Source organism: Pagrus major, chromosome 15, assembly GCF_040436345.1.
Source record: "Pagrus major chromosome 15, Pma_NU_1.0".
Lineage (NCBI taxonomy): Eukaryota > Metazoa > Chordata > Actinopteri > Spariformes > Sparidae > Pagrus > Pagrus major.
This window is the reverse complement of record NC_133229.1, coordinates 28416292-28435665: the sequence shown is the minus strand read 5'-3', so window position 1 is coordinate 28435665 and position 19374 is coordinate 28416292. Positions and strand designations below refer to the sequence as shown.

General features: G+C 42.0%; 1 protein-coding gene across 1 annotated transcript in view; it reads left to right on the top strand.

Moving 5' to 3' along the window:
* Positions 1–378: 378 nt before the first annotated feature.
* Positions 379–19374, top strand: part of epas1b (endothelial PAS domain protein 1b) — a 51563-nt gene continuing 32567 nt past the window's right edge. The window contains exon 1 of the mRNA XM_073481709.1: positions 379–783. Coding sequence (XP_073337810.1) covers positions 758–783 — 26 coding nt within the window. The 5' untranslated portion in view covers positions 379–757. The remainder of the gene's footprint in view (positions 784–19374) is intronic.

Below are 19374 nucleotides of genomic sequence, written 5' to 3'. Positions count from 1 at the left end.
CGCTAAGTTTGTTGGAAAAGCGGCGTGTGTTTAGATTTGGCGGACCCTGCCACCTTTCTAGCTTCTGGGACCTTATTTTCCTCTGAGAAGGACAGCTTGTTTATTGTAAATATAAAACTTGTAAAGTGAACAGGAGGAGTTTCTTGTAAATCTGTATTTGATGACACACTGACTTCCTTCACAGCGCACACCTGTTGCCAGCAAACAGGTAGGTGAGCAGGACGCACGAGGGGGTGGTGGTGGAGACGTGGGGGCGGGGCTTGGGGGGGGGGCGGCTCCCGACGGCGCTCCCAGCCAATCATGGTGTCCGCTCGGTGGCCAGCGTCTCTCAGGGCTGCCAGCTGAGCAACAGGTCGGACACTGGAGCAGAGTTTCGAGAGTTTTCACATCAACAACAACAGAGGGGGAAAAAGTTTTTGGAGCAGCGGACGCGTGTGTGTGCGTGCGCGCAGTTCAGTCCTCGGCAGCCTTGTGCGGGGTTTTTGTTTTCTTGCGGGTGAGAGGCTGTACGATCCTCGGCAGTGTTCTGAGACTGTACGGCCCCGATCCCCCCCCCCACACCTTCAGTCCAGTCCAGTCCAGTCCAGCCTGCTGGTGGTGGTGTTGGTGGTGTTATGGACTGAGCCACGGGTCTGATGACAGGATCTGTCAGTGGGCTTCCAGAACCTGCATGTTTCACTTCTCTCGCCTCTAAAAAGTGGACTTAACTCAGACTACCAGGGGGATTACAACACTGTTATCGCGCTTTATAGAGACCATGACGGCCGATAAGGACAAAAAGAGGTGAGATGTGTTTTAATTTATATTATCATATTGTGTGTTGTGTGTTTATGCAGCCTGACAGTCGGCTACTGTGACACAGAGGGAGACCTGTTGCTGCAGCGCTGCATGTGACTTGGCCTGGATCTGTGCTCTGATAGACAGATAGACAGCGCTTGTTACAGAAATCACAGCCGTAAGAAAAAGCTCTGTGTCAATGTGCATGTGTGTTGTATTCATTTATTTATTTTTTTAATGCAATGATGAGCACTGTGGTTGAGATTAGACTCATGGAAGGTAAGTGGGTGATTTGATTTAGTCTGTAATTGAGAGTAAACAGGTTTTTAATTCAGGTTTTCCAGATTTAATTCAGATTTCATGTCATTTTTTACTTCCATGCATCATTAAAAGCCTTTAAAGTTGCTTCTTGTGAGTGAAAACATGCAGACTTTATGTTCTGAAGCCATAATTAATCTATTATAAAGCAAACATAAGCACTTAAATCAGGTTTTTTTCTTCCTTCCATGCTAAGTTGTCCAATCCAATCCAACTTTATTTGTTAAGCACTTTAACACAACCAAAGTTGACCAAAGTGCTGTACAGAAGAATAAAATTACATATAAAATACAAAAATAAATTAAAAGTTGTCCTGTAAAGGCATTATAATTATCAGGTGTATAGTGTTTTTAAGGATATGTATGAACGTGTGACACTTCGGTGAACTCTCTCTGTGGTTTCTCAACTTAAAGCTGTGGTTTCCTGCAAACTTCTACACAGTTACAGACGACACAAAGAGGATGCTAACCAGACAGTTTAGACAAGTCTTGCATCTTTCCAATAATAACTACGATTACACGTTTCCCAATAAACCTGCACTTTGAGAAGCTCTCGACCTCTGACCTCCTCTGAGAGAAGTCGTTACGAGACGATCAGACGATCGGTTATTACGAGGAGGAGATATCAGACTGCCGGGTCAGGAAGTTTCTCGACTTGCAGGTATCTCGTAGCCATAAGTCTGCATTCCTAGCTGAGGAGATTACAGCCGGTTTAATCACCACTCAGCGACATATTCACTGCCGATGATGCACCACATAAAGTTCTGGTCCTGAAACCAGCTCCCTCTCTGCAGTAAGACACCTGGGAAAGTCATACTCATCACCTATGATTTATATTTGAGGTGATGTGTTTCCCCCCCAACAACTTCTTTTTATTATTATTGTGTTGTGTCTTCTTTTCAAGCACCACCCTTGCTTTCTGAGTTCTTAGTGGTGCTGAGGTCATGGGCCTTATCTTGCGTAATAATGCTTTAACTGGTTCGAGCTTGTCCACAGTCTTGTGTCACCATAACAGCTGCTTAATCACACCTGTCAAAGAGGGGGAGATTTAACGTCTTACCTGTGGGGAATCCTTCGTTTTATCAGCTCAGATCACGGAAATAAGTTTTTAATTCGAGACGTGAGAAAAAATACTTTTTTTTTCAATCAGAAGGTTTTTTTATCCGGACGCCTCCTCGTCTGTCCTGTCCAGCCTCTCGTGACTCTCTCCATCTCCAGCTCTCCTCGAAACAATAGCTATCAGATCAGAGCAGGTATTAAGACGTTAGGATTAAGAGGACAGAGAGACGCTGGACTGTCTCGTCATCAGGGATGAAAGCAGCAGAGAAAACAGAGACAATGACATTAAGGAGACAGAAAAGACAGCGAGATGAGTCCAGGAGCGTTTCCTGTGGCTCGTCCACTGAGAGGAGAGCTATCGGCCATTTTAGGGAAAGGAGACCTGCGAGTGTGTCTCTGACAGGCTGCGGATAAAAAGCGTCTCTGTGTCCGTGTGTGTCCGTGTGTGTCTGTGTGTGTCTGTGTGTGTGTGTGTGAGGGCTCACTAGTTTCTGTCTCCTCATTGATGTGTTGTGTGTTTTCCTCTGTCAGTGTGTTTGTCTTTGTGTCAAACACAGTAGCACATTGTCGCTGCTGCTTCCTGGAGGTCATAATTGCTCTGATAAGTTGTGTGATTCATGAGCGGCAAACACGGCTGTGTTTATTTCAGATGATTGGGTTTTTTTTTTTTATCATCAATATAACTCGTGGTGATTCGAGGGGGTGATGAACTCGCTGCCGTGTCCACTTAGCGAAGTAGTTCCTGTGAACCCAAATCTGTCTCAACACAAATATGTTACGCAAGTGATGATACATCATCTTCTGTCAGGCCTGAAAGCAGACGAAACAAAAAACACTGAAAAAAGATAGCAAGCATGATGGATAGCGGATAAACTGTTCCAGCCATCGCTTATTTTCATTATTGATTCATTTGCAGATGACTTTCTCATTTAGTTGATTAAATGTTTGGCCGATAAAATGTCACAAACCTGAAGAATACGTCTTAAAACCCGATCTGACATCTTTAACATGCTCGTTAAGACTTCAGACGCGTTCGGTTTATCAGAGACGAACAAGAAATCCAGCAAGTCCTCAAATCTGAGATATTGTATCTAGAAAAAGGGGAGTGTGTAGCGTGTTTTGTAAAAGAGTGATTTACCGATTGATGAAATAATGATCAGTTGATTACAAAATGAACAAAAGTTTGTCTGTGAATCATTTGATTAGTGATACCAGTAAGTTTAACAGCTAGTCAACACAAGTTACGTGGAAGACTTATTCATCAGACTCATGAGTCAAACGTGTTGCCGTAAAACGTGATGTCGAAACAAAGCAGGAAGTAATAAAAAAAAGTGAATAACATCTTATTCATTGGAAGGAGTCAACATTGAAATCGTCCTCATATTAATGATCACAAACTCGGCTGAACCCGAACGAGCTGCCACACCTTTCAGTTTGTTTTAGCAACCAGAAGAATAAAACATCAAAATAAACACTCAATTCACAGGTGCCGGTGAACGAACAGGTGTATTATGGGAGTTGTCTTCAGTAAACAATTGGCATTAATTGGCAGTATTTAATGGAGGAAGATTTCCACGTTTGTGTTTTTTTTGAGACAAGACATGATGTTTTCTGAACCCTAACCGAGCGGGTTTGTGTGCCTGAACCTAACCAGACACCTGGAACAATTTCCAGCGCTGTTTGAGGCGACAAAACGAGTATTTTAAGCCGAAACGTGATGTTTTCCGAACCCTAACCGACAGAGCATAAGCGCAGTGTGGTGACGAGAGAAAGAATTAAAAATTAAACATAAAGAAACGTAAAGTTTTAACTTATCTGTGCAGAAACGTACATTGGCAGCTTTTATTCTGGCGATTGAAAGTTTAAAAGTCTCAGGTTATGACTGGGTACAGACTGTATGAAGAGATCTAATACGATGAAATCAGGCAAACAGTCATTAAGTTGGATGTTAAAATCACTGCCTGCTGACTGACATGTAGTTTTTGATCATAAACCCTCCAGAGCTCCGGCCTTTATTGTGGCATGTCACAGATTTATTCAGCTGTTATCACATTAATCCATCAACAGTGGAGTCGCGTTACCTGTCCACCACTGACAACATTTAAACAGCTTTATTTTTACATCTTCGCCGTCTGATACCAGAAAAACCGTCGAGGCCCCGCTCACATCTTTCAACATGCGATTCCTCTGGAAACACGTCCAAAGGTCAGAGTCCGGAGCGGCTGCCAGGCAGATATACATTACATCACTGTGGAGAGTTTGATCCATTCAGGTGTATTTTTTTTGTCTTTTTTTAAAACCTCTCACCGTTATCAGAGTCAGCGGGGGTGGAACAGGATACTCTGGCACAGAAAGATGGGGATTATGAATTTGGGATGTAAAGAAAAATAGAATAAAAATACAGCAGCTCTCGTTTAACCTCTTCTTAATGATATGGCTGCAGTTAACGATTAATGCTGATCGTTTACACGATTAATCGATTAATTATGTTGTCTCTTCAACAACTCTTCACTTCCTGTCATGACTGACTGAGACAAGCAGCAAATACTAAAACTTCAGAAGCTGAAACCAGCAAATATTTAACTTTTCTTGCTTGAGTAATGACATGTTGTGACTTTGGACTGATAGAGATTATTATGGCCGGCATCTTTGGATTATCAAGACAGTTGGCTTTCGATCAACTAATCTATTTGTCGACCGACCGTTGCAGCTCCAGTCAATAAGGAAAGTGTCCTAAATAGTTGATTTAACGGATGATTATTCATATACAACATTTTGTTTTACACAGTACATGTTGTCTTCCACTAAAATCTATAAGAAAAGTTATTTAAAAATGTTGTAGGTGTATTAAATAGTGAATTTGCATGCAGCACTCTGAACCTTACACCTTTAATAATGAGTCAGTAGATAGAAGATAAAACTTTGTACTGTCACCTTTGTGACCGTTGACCCGGTCTCATCAGTTATATCATCTTTATCTCAATCAAGACAAAGTGTCCATTATAAAAGGTGATGTCCTCCTTCTGGTTTGAGGTCATTAAAAGTCAGCAGAGGCCCGAACCCTTTCCTACTACGAGTAACTTTTAAGTGTTTATGAAACAGTCTCTGATTCCTCTGATGATTATAAATGACCTGTAACAGCAAACGAGACCATCAGCGAAGAGACTGCTGTCTTTATATAGTTATTAGTAACGTCTGTGCTCGGGTCCGATCACATATATCACATATAACATCACATATAAATAAATATATTCAATCATCACGATCCATCCTGCGGTCTCTCTGTCACTCGCTACCAAAACAAATGTACGTGGTGTCGAACGTCTTTTGTCTTTTTGCCTCGTCGCAACTTTAAGTTGCAATTTTACTTTTCTTAAGGTTCGATTTTTAATAATTCTCTTGTCACAACGCTGTGGTTAGGTTTAGGCACAAAACCCACTTGGTTAGGGTTTGGAAAACATCATGGTTTGGCCTAAAATACCTGTTTTGTCACCACAAACAGGGCTGGATATTGTCCTGAAAAAACAAAATTGAGTTTTTGTAGCCACAATGTTGAAACACAGTTTCGAACTGCGGTCACTGGCTTGCCTCGCTTGTAGCTCCACCACCTTACTTCCAGCTGTGAACATCTTGTCGCGTAATATGAACATGTTATGACACTTTTTTTTAAATCTCGATATGCTACGAAGCCTGTGACATGTACAAATATGGACGTTTCCGTGGTTTGCAGATATACAAGTGTCAACATGTTTTCTTGGCAATAGCTGAAACAAGTAGCAGAAAGTAGAAATGTGCAGTGTCGACGTGTGACCTCTTACCGGAAAAATCATAAAAAGACAATGACAAATTAATTTTGATTAGTTAAAATCTGTTGTGTTCTCACAATGATTTTCCTGTTATCTCATCAGGTCCCAAAAAATCTAAATTATGCAAAATTATGAGTTGGATTTCTGCCAACAGTCATAAAACACTGATCGTGATGCAGCTGCTTCTTCTTCTCATGCATAACATTTACATGGAGAAAAAGCTGAAGTACTTAATTAATATTTTGGTTTTAAACTGTCCATTAAACCCTCCTCAGTTTTGCTCCTTCTTCTTCTGTTTGCTGCTCTTTTTAATGGACTGCATCTTTGTGTCCCACACTGTTGTGCTAACTCAAGAGAGGAGAGGAGAGGGGAGGAGAGGGGAGGAGGACAAGCTGCCAAAAACAAGACTGAGAGAACAGAATGGGAGGACAAGAAAGTTGTAAGAGAAGACAGAGTGGCAATGAGCTGGACGTAGAGGTGATATAGACGAAACATAAAACAATAAGGAGAGACAGAGGAGCAGCTCCGGTGTCGGGAGTGTTCACGCCTGTTAACTCAGCAGTTCACATCATCGTCGCGGCGCTCTGCAGCGAGCCGAGCCGAGGCCCGGTTGGCACAGCGCCGTCATGCCTCTTTTGTGTGCTAACCCCTCGGCCTCCAACACTACCCAAACATCACGCCACTTAGACTGAACCTGCCCTCGGAAAGACAGAGGAATGCAAAGGAGAGACGGAGGGAGAGGAGTGGATTTACTGCCTCTTGTAGGCAGAAACAAAAAAAGAAGCTATTTTTATTTTCAGAAATGGGAAGTGATTAAGTCCATTAACTCGAGCACTGTGCCACGGCGTAGTGTGAGTCTCTGGCCTGCAGTGTTTGCTCTTTTCTTCTGTTTTTCAAAATAAAAATATTAGGGCTGTTGTTTTGATTCATTGGGTGTTGAGTATGTTCTCAATTAACAGATTAGTTGTCTGTCTGACGTCCTCAGATTTGTCAACAACCAAAATGTATCCAGTTTAGTGTCACAGAGTGGTGAAGAAACAGGAAAATATTCACATTTAAGAAGATTAATTTTAATCATTTACACCTCTAACACATGTTCTTTGGTCTGGCAGCTTTGGGTACTGATTACTAAGTAATTTTCGTCTTTTTTTTCTTGTTTTGAAGTCTTTTAGGGTAAAAGTCCAACTAAAGTTTCAAGTTATTTTGTTTTAAGGACTGCTACAAGACAAAAAATCATTATCAGTCATTTTCTCCGTCATGAGTGGATCCGTAGCAAAACACGAAAAGCCACTTGAGTCTGTTTGTCAGTTGTGAATGAGCCTCTTTTCTGTCTTTGTGCGACAAGACTCTGCTGTTTGTGTTCGGGATTTAAAGCTCTTATTCAGAGTTTGTCCCGAGTGTAAACAAGTGAGAGGAAGGTGACGACGAAAGAGAGACGAAAGACGCCGAACACAACGAGGATTAAAGAGTGTCGAGCGAGGACGAAGATTAGCTGGAGGCGGTGATGCTCATTAAGTAGAGAGGTGATAGAGGTACAGATACAGGTTGTTTCCCAGATGTTTTTGTGCTTGAGGAGGATGAACAGCAGGAGGGCTGTGCCGAGGGGTAAAAGACTTAAAGATTTAACAGAGCCTGTGAACAGCTGACGGCCTGGAGGTTTTCAGACCAGCAGATATTTGACACATCACTGCTGAGAGCTCAGAGCTGAGAGGAGGGCGATACTAAAGAATTTAAAGGCTGATAAAGTGGGTTATTGGTGATTTCGGCTAAAGGAAGCAGAAGATTGTTTGTGGGTTTTTCCCCTGACAGAAACTTGAAGTGCATGTCAGTGCCTGCCTGTAGGATGAGTCTTATTACCTTTGCCAAGTAGGTTATGTTTCTACAGCGTCTGTTTGTTGTTTCATTTGTCAGCAGGATTACACAAAATAAAAAACCTACTGAACAGATTTCCTCCAAACTCGGCCCAGAAAAGACCGACATTAACTTTTGGTGCAGATCCAGATGAAGGGACGGATCCAGGATTGTTTTCTTTAACATGGCAGAGTTAACAGTGTTTTGCCTTGGCGAATAATTCACTTTAAAAACAAAACAAAGACTCAATTCTTTGTCCTCCTGCTTCCAGAAGATGTTTATTTTCTGCGGCTAGAAGATGCTGATTACTAGTGACAGCGATAAACTCTCTTTTACTAAATCACTTACTCATTTACATGCAGCCAGCATAGTAACATTTACAGCTCAGAAAATGATCAAAAAATACAAGAACAGTGAAAAGCTTAAAATCTGTTGACTGAATTTCAAAATATTTTTATTTTTATCCAATTTTATGCCCCAATTTGCTAATAATCAGAAATAAACAGACACATTTCTGAGTTTTTTTTTATAAAAGAGAACAAGAAAATTGGATAAATATTGTTTTCGGCTTTTAAATCAGCAGTTAAATGACAAAAATAATATCTAAAAGAAAAAAATCTCAAAAATACTTAGAAAATAGGGCTGGGTGATGGGCTTTTAAAATCATGATATAACAATACTCAAAATCTAAGATAATATATAATCTCATATCATAATAAAGATATAATATTGTATTTATTGCCCAGCTCTAATATGACCTCTGAGAGGAAGTGACCTGAGTGTGTCCAACAGCAGACATCAGACCGTACGTCCTGATATTGAACTAACTGGAGGTAAACCTGCGGCCCCTGTGGAGTCCGGAGGCCCCTGGTCGGCTGCACACTCGGCCCCGTCGACCCCTGCTCAGTGAGGGGAAACATCAGGGGAGGAGAGGAGGTGGTCTGGGAAACCTCTTCTGCATCTTTCCATTGTTATTTTTATCTCATTCATTCTCACCCGCCCACTCCTCCTCCTCCTCCTCCTCCTCCTCCTCCTCCATCTTTGTTTTTTTTTTTATCTTTATGCTCATGTTACATATTTCTCTCACGTTCATCCTCAGCTGCCAGCTGTGCTGTTTGCCTCTCCACCGCTCACTTTGTTGTTGTTGTCCTCCCCCCTTCTCTCTCTCTCTCTCTCCCCGCCTCCCCCGTTCCTCCACGTTTGAGGTCATCTCACCCGGGCCTCCATGCTCCCCTTCTTTCTCCCCTCCTTCAGAACTCTGTCTCCTTGCCATTTCCTATTTCCCGTCCGCCAGCTCTCCTTCTTCCTCTTCCTCTGCTACCAAAATGGCCAGGTTCCACGTCTGCTGAGCGTCACCTGGCCGAGCTCCAGGTCCGTGAACGCCTCGCTCCTCTAAGTCGAGCCATCCGAGCCGAAACCGTTCATTCATGAGCTTTGATTCAGTGAGCTGACATCAGCGGTGACAAACTCTATAAGAATGTGGCATTAGTCATTTCAGGGAGTATCAGCCCAGTATTTGTGGGAATACTCCACTATTATTATTTTTTTATTTATACGGAATAAACAGATGTGAGAGGAGAGGTCAACAAGCTACAAATACGACTGACCTCCCCTCAGCTTGCAGGCAAAAAGGCTGCCGAGCCACACTGTGAAAAGGTGATCTTACTTTTAAAAATCAAGGAAACTGATTACCTGAAAATTACCAGGTAAAGTAGACTAATAATTTAAAGTTGTTAAGGCTTTTCAGCTCAAACAGCTGAACTTCCAGTTGATATTTTTAAGGAGACCTCGGGACAATTTCCAGCCGTGTTAATGTCAAGAAAAAATTTTATTTTTCACGGGAAGTTGAGACATCTGCAGTCGGCTGTTTCGGGCCATCATCGATCTTGTTCTTGGCGACCAAAACAGATATTTTAAGCCAAAACATGATGTTTTCCTGACCCTCACCAAGTGCTTTTGGTGCCTAAACCTAACCAGAGCATAAGGAAGAAACTCTCTAAAGAGTTTCCTTTCAGTTTGTCCGACCTCTGCATTAAGAGCTTCCCCTCCTCAGCCTTATTTTCAACCATTTTAGACAATTAAACTCTCCAAAGTGAATTTGTTGACTCTGACTCACAGTTAAAAAACACGTGACCTCGTCTCAGAGCTGGAGATGAGGCTCTTTGTTGCTTCAAGGACAGAAACTTATAAACACTTCTGATCCATGTGTCCGTCAGAGTAAACATTTAACCTCAACTTCCACTTTAATTTTCATTTCCATACATTTGCATAACAGTTACTGAACATAGTTTACACTTTTCATGTCAAACTTGATTATCTCAGCTTTTTTTTTTTTACTGGACTGTGTGAGAAACAAAGTGAAAAACTGTACCAGACTTGCATTCCTTTCTCTTTAAGTCTCTGTAATCCTTTTCTACAGATTACACTTACAGTACTCATTCCTGTTTTCAGTTCGCATTTCAGGACACGGAAAGTGATGAAAGACGGCTTTCTCCTCCTCCGCTCTTTCACCTCCGTCATCACATCTCCTCAGCTCTGTTCCGCTGTAAAAGAAAGATAAAACAAACGTGCTTTTATTGCTAGAAAGCATTCGCAAACTGGATTTTCCTTTCGTTTTTTTTGCATGTTCCTGCGACTAAAACCAAAGCTTACATTTTCCCGTGGAGACGTTTGTTTTAAAACTTGTTCGGCGCTCCGAGCTTCTGACATTATTGTGTAGGTGTCAGAATTTGGCGGCCGACCTGTTAACCAGAGGCCAAAACTTTCCCTCAGATTACAGCCGGTTAATAAACAGAAAACATACCCACATTGACATTTAAGGAACCTCAACCCACAGGTTCTTCCTTTAGCTGACCCTAAAAACCAGTGACTCACCTGCCTCCAGCTCGCCTCACCTTTGCTCTACACTTCAGTCAGCAATCCTCACACTCAGATCTCACTTAACGAATAATAAATTAATCTGTGACGGCTCAGCTCGTGTTTAGCCTCCTGTGCCCTGTGTAGACTTTATATCTATTTTATTTCTTTATTTTGGTCCTGTCCCTGTGCCTGTTTAAGAGGCTCTCACTTACTCTCAGCAGTTATATATCAGTATCAGTATCTTTCCATGCAAATAGTCTCATTTTACTGCTTTCACTTTCAGATATCTCTCTCTGCACCCACACTGGAGGTGAATTTACATTGCAGAGCCCCAAAACAGAAAAGATACGACACACAGGACTCACAAGAACTGGGCCTCCATCTTCATACTGTGCTCCTAATTTAATCAGATAAGACTGAGATATAATTTTCAAAGGAAGATTACATGTTAATATATTTAATTTCAAATTATATTGTATAGTAGCTGGAGAACAGTTTCTGAACTGACTTATTACTGTTGAACTTTTTAAATGTTATTTTTCGGTCCTTCTCCTCTCATCCGTCACATTTGGACAAATTAAATAAAAAAACTGCATGGCCAGATAGACGATCGTATTTTTATGTCCCCCGTGTTTAAATCTGAGCAGTGTGGCTCGTTTGGTATTCTGGTGGAGGGTCCCGGTCCGGTCAGCTGACCTCCATCACACCACCTGTGCTCTCCCTCTCTCTCTCGCTCTCGCTCTCGCTCTTTGGCTCTCACCCCTCTGTGCCTCTTTCAATCAGCGAGTCTATCCCGACCATCAGCACGGCGTGGGCGGGTTTGTTTGTTTGTGCCAGAATGTGTGTGTGTGTGTGTGTGTGTGTGTGTGTGTGTGTGTACTTCTCTTTCATGGACTATCTAGAATCATCAGCAATCTCCTGCATCGTTCTTCCCCTGATTGAGTCGAAGTCGGGGCCCCCGTCTGGGATAGCTGTTTGTTCGGGCCATGTGTGTGTGTGTGTGTGTGTCTGTGTGTGTGTGTGTGTGTGTGTGTGTGTGTGTGTGTGTGTGTGTTTGGCTGTGTTTCCAGAACTCTATGTTCCTCAGGATCACAGATTAGCCAGTACTGTATTGTGTTCTGTGTTTGTGTTCGGCCAGGCGCCACAACTACAGGAAGGGCCCACTGTAAGCAAGGAAAGGTGTGTGTGTGTGTGTGTCTGCGTGTGTCTGTATGTGTGTGTGCATTTGTATATGTCTGCTTGGTTGTGTGTGTGTGTGTGTGTGTGTGTGGGTGTTTTGGGTGTGGGCGGACCCCTTGGCTTTTTCTGACCTAAACTTAACTAAGGAAGCAGTCCGAGATGGTCATTTTCTACTTTTAGATATATCACTTCTATATTAAGAAAAGATTTAAGTCTGAATTTTTGCTTTTGGTTGTTTTCACCTGGTTATAAAAATGAACTTTTCTTAATTTAAGTAACCTTTTTTTTTTTATAGGAATAGATAAATGTGCATGTTTTTGCACACTGACCGACTTTGATCTGACAGAAGATGCAGTGACTTTTGTGAGATCACTTTTCTGTTTCTACATATTTTAAATTAAAAAATGTATAAATGAGAAAAATGTTGAGTTATTTTAGAGTTAAATTTTCTAAGCACCCTCCAGTTTTTATGCTGAGCTGAGCTGAGCTAAACATGTCCTGGACTTGTTTAATGCCGTCAAAATGTTCAGGCTTCAGTCGTCGTCAGGTAAATCTGTGAATCTCGTCCGGCGGTGAGATACGAAGCTGATTACAACGTTTGTGTTTACTGAGCAGAAAAAGCAAATGAACCATCGGGGGCTGTTATGAATCACTCAAGCCCCCCATCCATGACACCTGCTCTGGCTGCAGGATCTGTTTCCTATAAGCACCTCTCGGCTTGTTATCACAACAGTCGCACAGACACCAGGGATTAATGGCGGGGCCTGGGTTTCTGTGTCTGTGTGTGTTTTTATGTGTGTATGCATGTTGACTGCTGAACGAAACAGAACACAAAATAAGAAAAGTGTCTAGAGGTGTAAAGAGGAAGACTTAGTGTCGGGCGTGTCTCCTCCGATGTAATGATGCCTGCACTTTTTTAGTTTAAGGTGTCAACATGCTGACTGAACTGACTCCAAAATGTGTCTGCACAGCAGTATAACTCAGTCTGTGTTGATCATGTGTAAAGTAAAGCTGGGTATCCTCAACAGGATTCTCAACACAACACAATTTCCCATTAATTTAATTTAATTAACAGGTTGATTTGCCGGCGGGCAACAGGAAACGGGAACGAAACAATATGGATCGCTCCTCCAGATCATCACAAAAGACTGAAACATTTCAGAAAAAAAGTTTTAATGAGGCAGATTATTTATGTTTTAAAACATTTTATGCTTGCTTACGCTTGTTTAACATCCCTCTGTAGCATCAACCTTCACACTATAGGTTTTAAACACATTTAAATGTATTCTCTCATTGATGTCCATTGTCATCAAAAGACAACATCTCCGCCAGCTTGGACCCTCACCAGTTTGCGTTCAGAACCAACAGATCCAGAAAGATGCCATATCCACTGCCCTCCACTCGGTCTTCACACACCGGGAGAATAAGAACAGCAACATCAGGATGCTGTTTGTAGATTTCCGCTCAGCATTTAATACAGTTACACTCGTGAAACTGATTGGAAAACTTCACACTCTTACAGCTGGGTGAATAAAACTGCCCAGAACATCATTGGTATCCATCTACCGAGCATCTTTGAACACTCACCCCAACCACGGCCTCTTCATCCTGCAGAAGAAGGAAAAAAACGTCAAATGTTGTAAAATGACACTCAAATGAACCTTTTTTGTGTTTGTGTGTTTCAGTACAGTTTGCATATAAATGAAGGTACATGAAGCTTACATTAGTACACGAGCACCGCTGCAGATAATCCTGAACAACACACACTGCATCTCCTGTGTTTGTACGCAGATAGGAACAGATGAAGCTCTGTGCAGCGCTGCAGGGGGAAACTGTATTAACAGTCTCATTACTGCCAGCAGAGAGAGGAACAGACACAATATGTCTGAGAGCAGCAGCAGCTCTGTCCTCTCTTTATTGTTTTTGTTTGGTCGGTCGTTTTAAAGATTTGAACTCGGAGCTTGAATAGGATCTGATCTTTTTATTCGCGTGAATGTTTGCGCCCCTTGCTTCCCCTCGAGCTCCAGTTTGGATGCGCCGACTGACAAGTTAATCACAGAGAGAGAAAGAGCAGTGATTGAAAAAGCTGGAGGGTGTGAACATGAATGAGCGATGAGGGCGGGAGGACAGCTGCTGTCACGCTGTCGTCACTCCGAAACTGACAAAAGGAAAGTTTGTTTTTTCAGTTTGTTTAGCCCACGAGCTAATCGACGAGCGCTCCAGGGAGATAAACTCTCTGATCTGTTGTTTTAGGAACGTTAATTTTTGATTTACGGTTGCGGTTCTGGATCTGGATCTGGTGGTTGCAGTTATTAGACTTCAGTTAAAGTCATAAACGTCACCTTAGAACCTCAAGTGGTGATTTATTTATTTATACAGTTTGAAAATGTGTTTAACGAGGGCGACTGTGGACAAGTTGGATTAACAATTAAAATGATTTATTAGTCTTTTTTTGACGGCTTTAATCCAGCTTTAATTAAGCTGCTTTTAAAATGACACGACAATAAGTGAAATCTTCTGGAGTGATGATTAAAAGATAAATTAAAGAGTTTTTCTTCTAACAAGTGGAAAATATCTGCAGCACGTCAATTCTAATATTCCCATAAATTCAATAAAGGCCCCTATGAACAAATAATCTCACTATGAGAGAAAGATGTTAACAAGGACATTATGCAATTTACAGTAAAACAAAACCGAAGCATAAACTGACTCAGTCGCCTGTCTGCCGAAGTCCAAGGCCACTAGATAATCATTTTAATAGACTGATTATCGACCTGGTTGATTATTGGGGCTGATATTTATAATTCTTCTAGCATCAGTGTTTGTTTTTCTTTTTGTCCGATTGCCGATAAAATAAGTTAATTTATTAATGCACTAGTTTGGCCTGAATCACTGAATAATGCAAGTAAGTAAACGACCGAGTACAGTAACTTGAATAAATTGCACATAGTTATATTCTGTCACTGCTTGTTCCAAATTTTGACACCAAAATCAAACATCGGTCCCAAAATATCAGTTTTCAGTCTCCTTTGATACGAATAATCAGTCTTTGACTTGTGTTCAGTAACAGTGTCAGTTCGTTTTACTGCTCTTGTCTGTGAACAAAGACACACTGTGACAATATTATGTAGCACTAAGTATCATCTTCAACCCTAAAACCTTTGTGTCAACACTGCTCCACATTCTGTGTGCGTCAGTGTGTGTGTGTGTGTGTGTGTGTGTGTGGCCTCTTACCTCATGTGTGCTAACTGGCTTTGTGACTGGCTGTGGTTTAGAGTGACATCGTTATTTCTATCACAGAGCTCTCAGAATGCAGGTATGTATTTTCTGCCTGTCTGTCTCGCTGTCTCTCTCTCTGGGTCTTTGTCCGACTGTTTATCAGCTGAAGCATTTTCACACTCCAGATATTGTAATCTTTGTTTTTCGTGCGAGAGCTGGCGCAGCTGAAGGAAACTGTGTCGGACTCCCTCTCTGACAGTTTGACAGACACGACAGGGCTTTGATATGTTAAAAATGTTTCCACATCTCTCATGCATTATGACTTTTCTTCAACTTTTATTAGAAGGACAATGGACAACATAATGATACTGGTACTCTGCATTTAACCCATCCTGAGGGAGCAGTGGGCGCAGGGTTAAACCTCACACGGGGGACCAGTGCGATTCGAACCTATGCCCTTCTTTCTGTGAGGCAGAAACAGTGCTAACCACCACCACACGTAATGACACACACACTGCTGTTGTGCTCAGTGGCTGAGCGGTTAGAGCGTGTTTATACACCGGACCACAAGAACGTGATTTGAATCCTGATTGTTGTGCAATGAAAGGCAATCTCCAGCAATGTGGAGCATTACTCGAGTCCTTAGTCAAATCACTGTTTCCCCCCCAAGATACCGCGGTCTCACCTGTAGTATCCAGTCAGGATAATGACAAGGTGTCTGTACCTGTCTAATAATGATGTTATTAACCTGATCAAAAGGTTTGACAATGAAATATATTTGTATTATAATTATTGATATTCAGTTAAATAAATTCTTTGTTTCTTTTCAATCAAAATCACTTCTAATGTCAATATTAAACACTGAAGCAACTGTTGTCATGAGTCGAGTCCCAAGTCCACGCTCCGAGTCATCAGAACAGTGACTCCGTCCACTCAGGTCCACATCTTTCTAGTAGAAGCAGATCAACAATGTCTTAAAACATGTTTACAAGTCGCACACCTACATTCAAAATCCTGATCCAGTAAAAATACAGAAATACTGTCACAAAGTGAAATGTTCGCTGTGGCTGATTGAATTGTTCTCGGTGGTCGACAGGAAGCTTTAACTGCATGATACAGTTAACTAGTTCAGTCGAACGGTCGCCAACCTGACGGTCGACCCTCTCCGCTCATAATACTAATAATAATTTTACTATTAATAGACGAGTGAATTGAATGAGACCATGTGAGAGGTAAGAGGGGAAATGCCAAACAATCGATATCTCAAACATGACAAGGAGCTACACGAGACAATCACATGTTTCTTTATGTGAAGAAGCAGTAAGTGAAGTGGTCAGAGGGATGTAGTGGAGTAAAAAGAGGAGTGTAAAGTAGCAGATAATATAAACACTCGAGTAAAATACCTCAGAATTGTCAAAAGTCCAGCCCTTGAGTACTTCGCACCGCTGCTATCCATCTACCAGTTATAAATATCTCAATCTGAGCCTCTCAGAAAGCTCCAGTAGTGGAACAAACCCCGGCATTATGAGCAGCACCACAACACAAACAGGCCGCAGGTTGACTTCAGATGTCCTTTTTAGGGCTACGCATGCAATGTTTGCGTGAGTGCCGGATGATGAAAATAGCTGGCGGCCCACATCGCCGCGGCTCAGGTTGCTATTCTGACGCGTCTAAAAGCGGCGTCGAGATGTTGCCAGTGAATCAGAGCAGAACAAAGAATGTTATCTCTGCTTTTTACAACGTTTTCTGGCGAGGACAGAAAGCAGGGCCGTGATTCATGTGATGTTTTCATTTCACTTCAGTGTTTGATGTCTTGTCAGTATGTGTACTCTTTGGTTTCTAATTATATTACCTGTCCTATTACTCAGTCGTGTTGACCTCGCTTGTGTGTGTGTGTCTTTGTGTTGTTAATGACACGGTTGGCCGGCGAGTGGTGTGTCAGGCTGAAGTGACAGAAACTCTCCGTTGAGGTACGTTCCACCTCTGACTTGTTTGTTTTTCCTTCATGTGTCTCGGTTTGAAGCTCGAGGGCAGAAGGATGAATCCAGGAGGATTTTCTGCCAGAACACGAGGGACAACACGAGTGTGTGTGTGTGTGTGTGTGTGTGTGACCTCATTCATCATCACAAGACGCTGTTGTTACGGGCGCGGTGTGCATCGGTCACACATCTGTAATTGGCTGCAGTTGAAATGTTGTGTCATGAGGCCGGAGTGTGTGTGCGTGAGAAACTTAATCTTACTATTGTCAGACTATTTATGAATGAGTGTTGCTTTTATAGTGCTAACCTGTGGCACATTATTGACTTCGCTGGCAGCTCTGCGCTCAAATGTACATGTTTTATTAAAACAGAATTAGACTTTTTTCAACTTTCCTCCCTCCGAGTGTGTTTTCCTGTGGTGTTACTGTTTGGCGCCGCTGTCGCAAACACAGCATTAGCAGCACGGCCACCGTCTAAAGCCAGAAACAACCATAAGAATCCCAATTTGACCCAGAAACCCTGATCTCAGCGCTACAGTATGAAAAGGCAGAGCAATTATTAATCCGGTTGAATTAATAACTATGTTGTTAGCTGCTGATCTCGTGGAAAAAATGCCGGTTTTGAAGTCCTGGTTGTAAGAGGAAACACATCGACGAGGGAAAAGACTTTAACACAATATCGGCGCTCTCCATCGAGTGAATGCCATCCGTTCACTCTTGTTTAACATTGGTTTCTATCAGTCTCCGCCTTCACCTCCTTTGCCCCTTCGACGATAATTAAAAACAGGTCAGTCACAGATAAATAGCTAATAAAATAGATTCAGAAACTGTCTGTGTAGGACCACTACTTGTTCAGCAAAATCTAAGTCTCCATACGCCCCGAGATCCCAAATTGCTTTGAAAAGACAATATTTACACCGTCCACGCTTCGTTGAGCTCATGCACCTACTTCAGATGCTTCTGGCAAAGTGGCTGCAGTGAAAATTTCAGCTTAAAAAAGGGTGTAAATAACGGCTTTTTAAATATATTTGGGATCTCGGGGCTTCCGGACACTTGGAGTACTTTGGATTTTTTTTTTGTCCCCATCTACTTCAGGTGTTTAGGAGAATGCTGCAACTCTGTTTTGCTGCGAAGCTCCAGAAATGTTTTGTGGACGACAGAACTGACTTGTGAATAGATAATGACTGAATTTTTCATTTTTACGTGATTGATTTTTTCACCTTAAAAGGACTAGTCATCCTCTAGGATCTGCACAATTGTTCAAAAACAATCATGACCAGTGGGAATGATCATTTTTGCCTCACAGTTTCCATCGTCACTGAGAAAGTTGATTGAAATCGTGACATTTGTTGGAGTCTGTATCAATCAAACCTGTTTTCTTACATCCTGGGAGCCTTGAAGCTTTGGAGACTCACAGCGCGTCTCTGCAGCTTTACAGTGCTTCACTATAATTCTGCCTAATCAAACATTTGACCTTTATTGAAAATAAACTGCTGTTGATATTGCACTTCCCATTTTGCTTTTTTGATTAATCATGCTGCCTGAATCATCTCACGTGTGCTGACCTAAATACTGAGCACACAAAGGTGAAACTCTTTGTGATCTTGCAGCAGTAAGCTTATCAAACCGCTCTTTGCCAAGTGATAATAATGAGTCACTAAAAAAATCCCTGAATCACTTCATCTCACATCATCACACGCCCGGCAGCCTCCGTCAGCTGTTGGCTGAAGAAGCAAAAAGGGCTTTAAATTACCCGTTTAAACAAAACGAAGATAAATCCTACAAAAAAGCCTTTCAAGTGGTTTTTGGGATGTTTGATACGTGTCCAACTCTTCGTAGGATGAGTCGAGTGACTGACAGGAACAGTAATTGGCTGAGCTCAGACTGTATTTTCCACATGGCTTGATTGCATGAACTCGGTGCCCTCTGCCTCCAGACTGCTGCGTCAAACACGGTCCTGCACTGAGCGATCGCTGCTGAAGATTATTTGTAAGTTTATTCGTACAGCACTTTTCTATGAGACATAACAAACTGTGTGACAATAAAAAGAAAACAGTTGAAGAGTGCAAAAGCTAAACAAAGGCACGTCCGAACAGGTACCGCAGGCCCGTGGGCGTCCACAGATCTGAAGTCGAGTAAGAGATCGGGGAGCGACAAGCCGGGTTTTACTCTGAAGAGCCACAAACAAACAAACACAAACAAACCGATCAGAAGAACTCAGTGACCGGTCGCACATCAGTAATGTAGGTTGTTAACCTCTGAAAGGGATCGCAAGAATCTTTACGTGGATTCTGGTTTTGATTATTGACTGCAGAGTGTTTTTATTGTT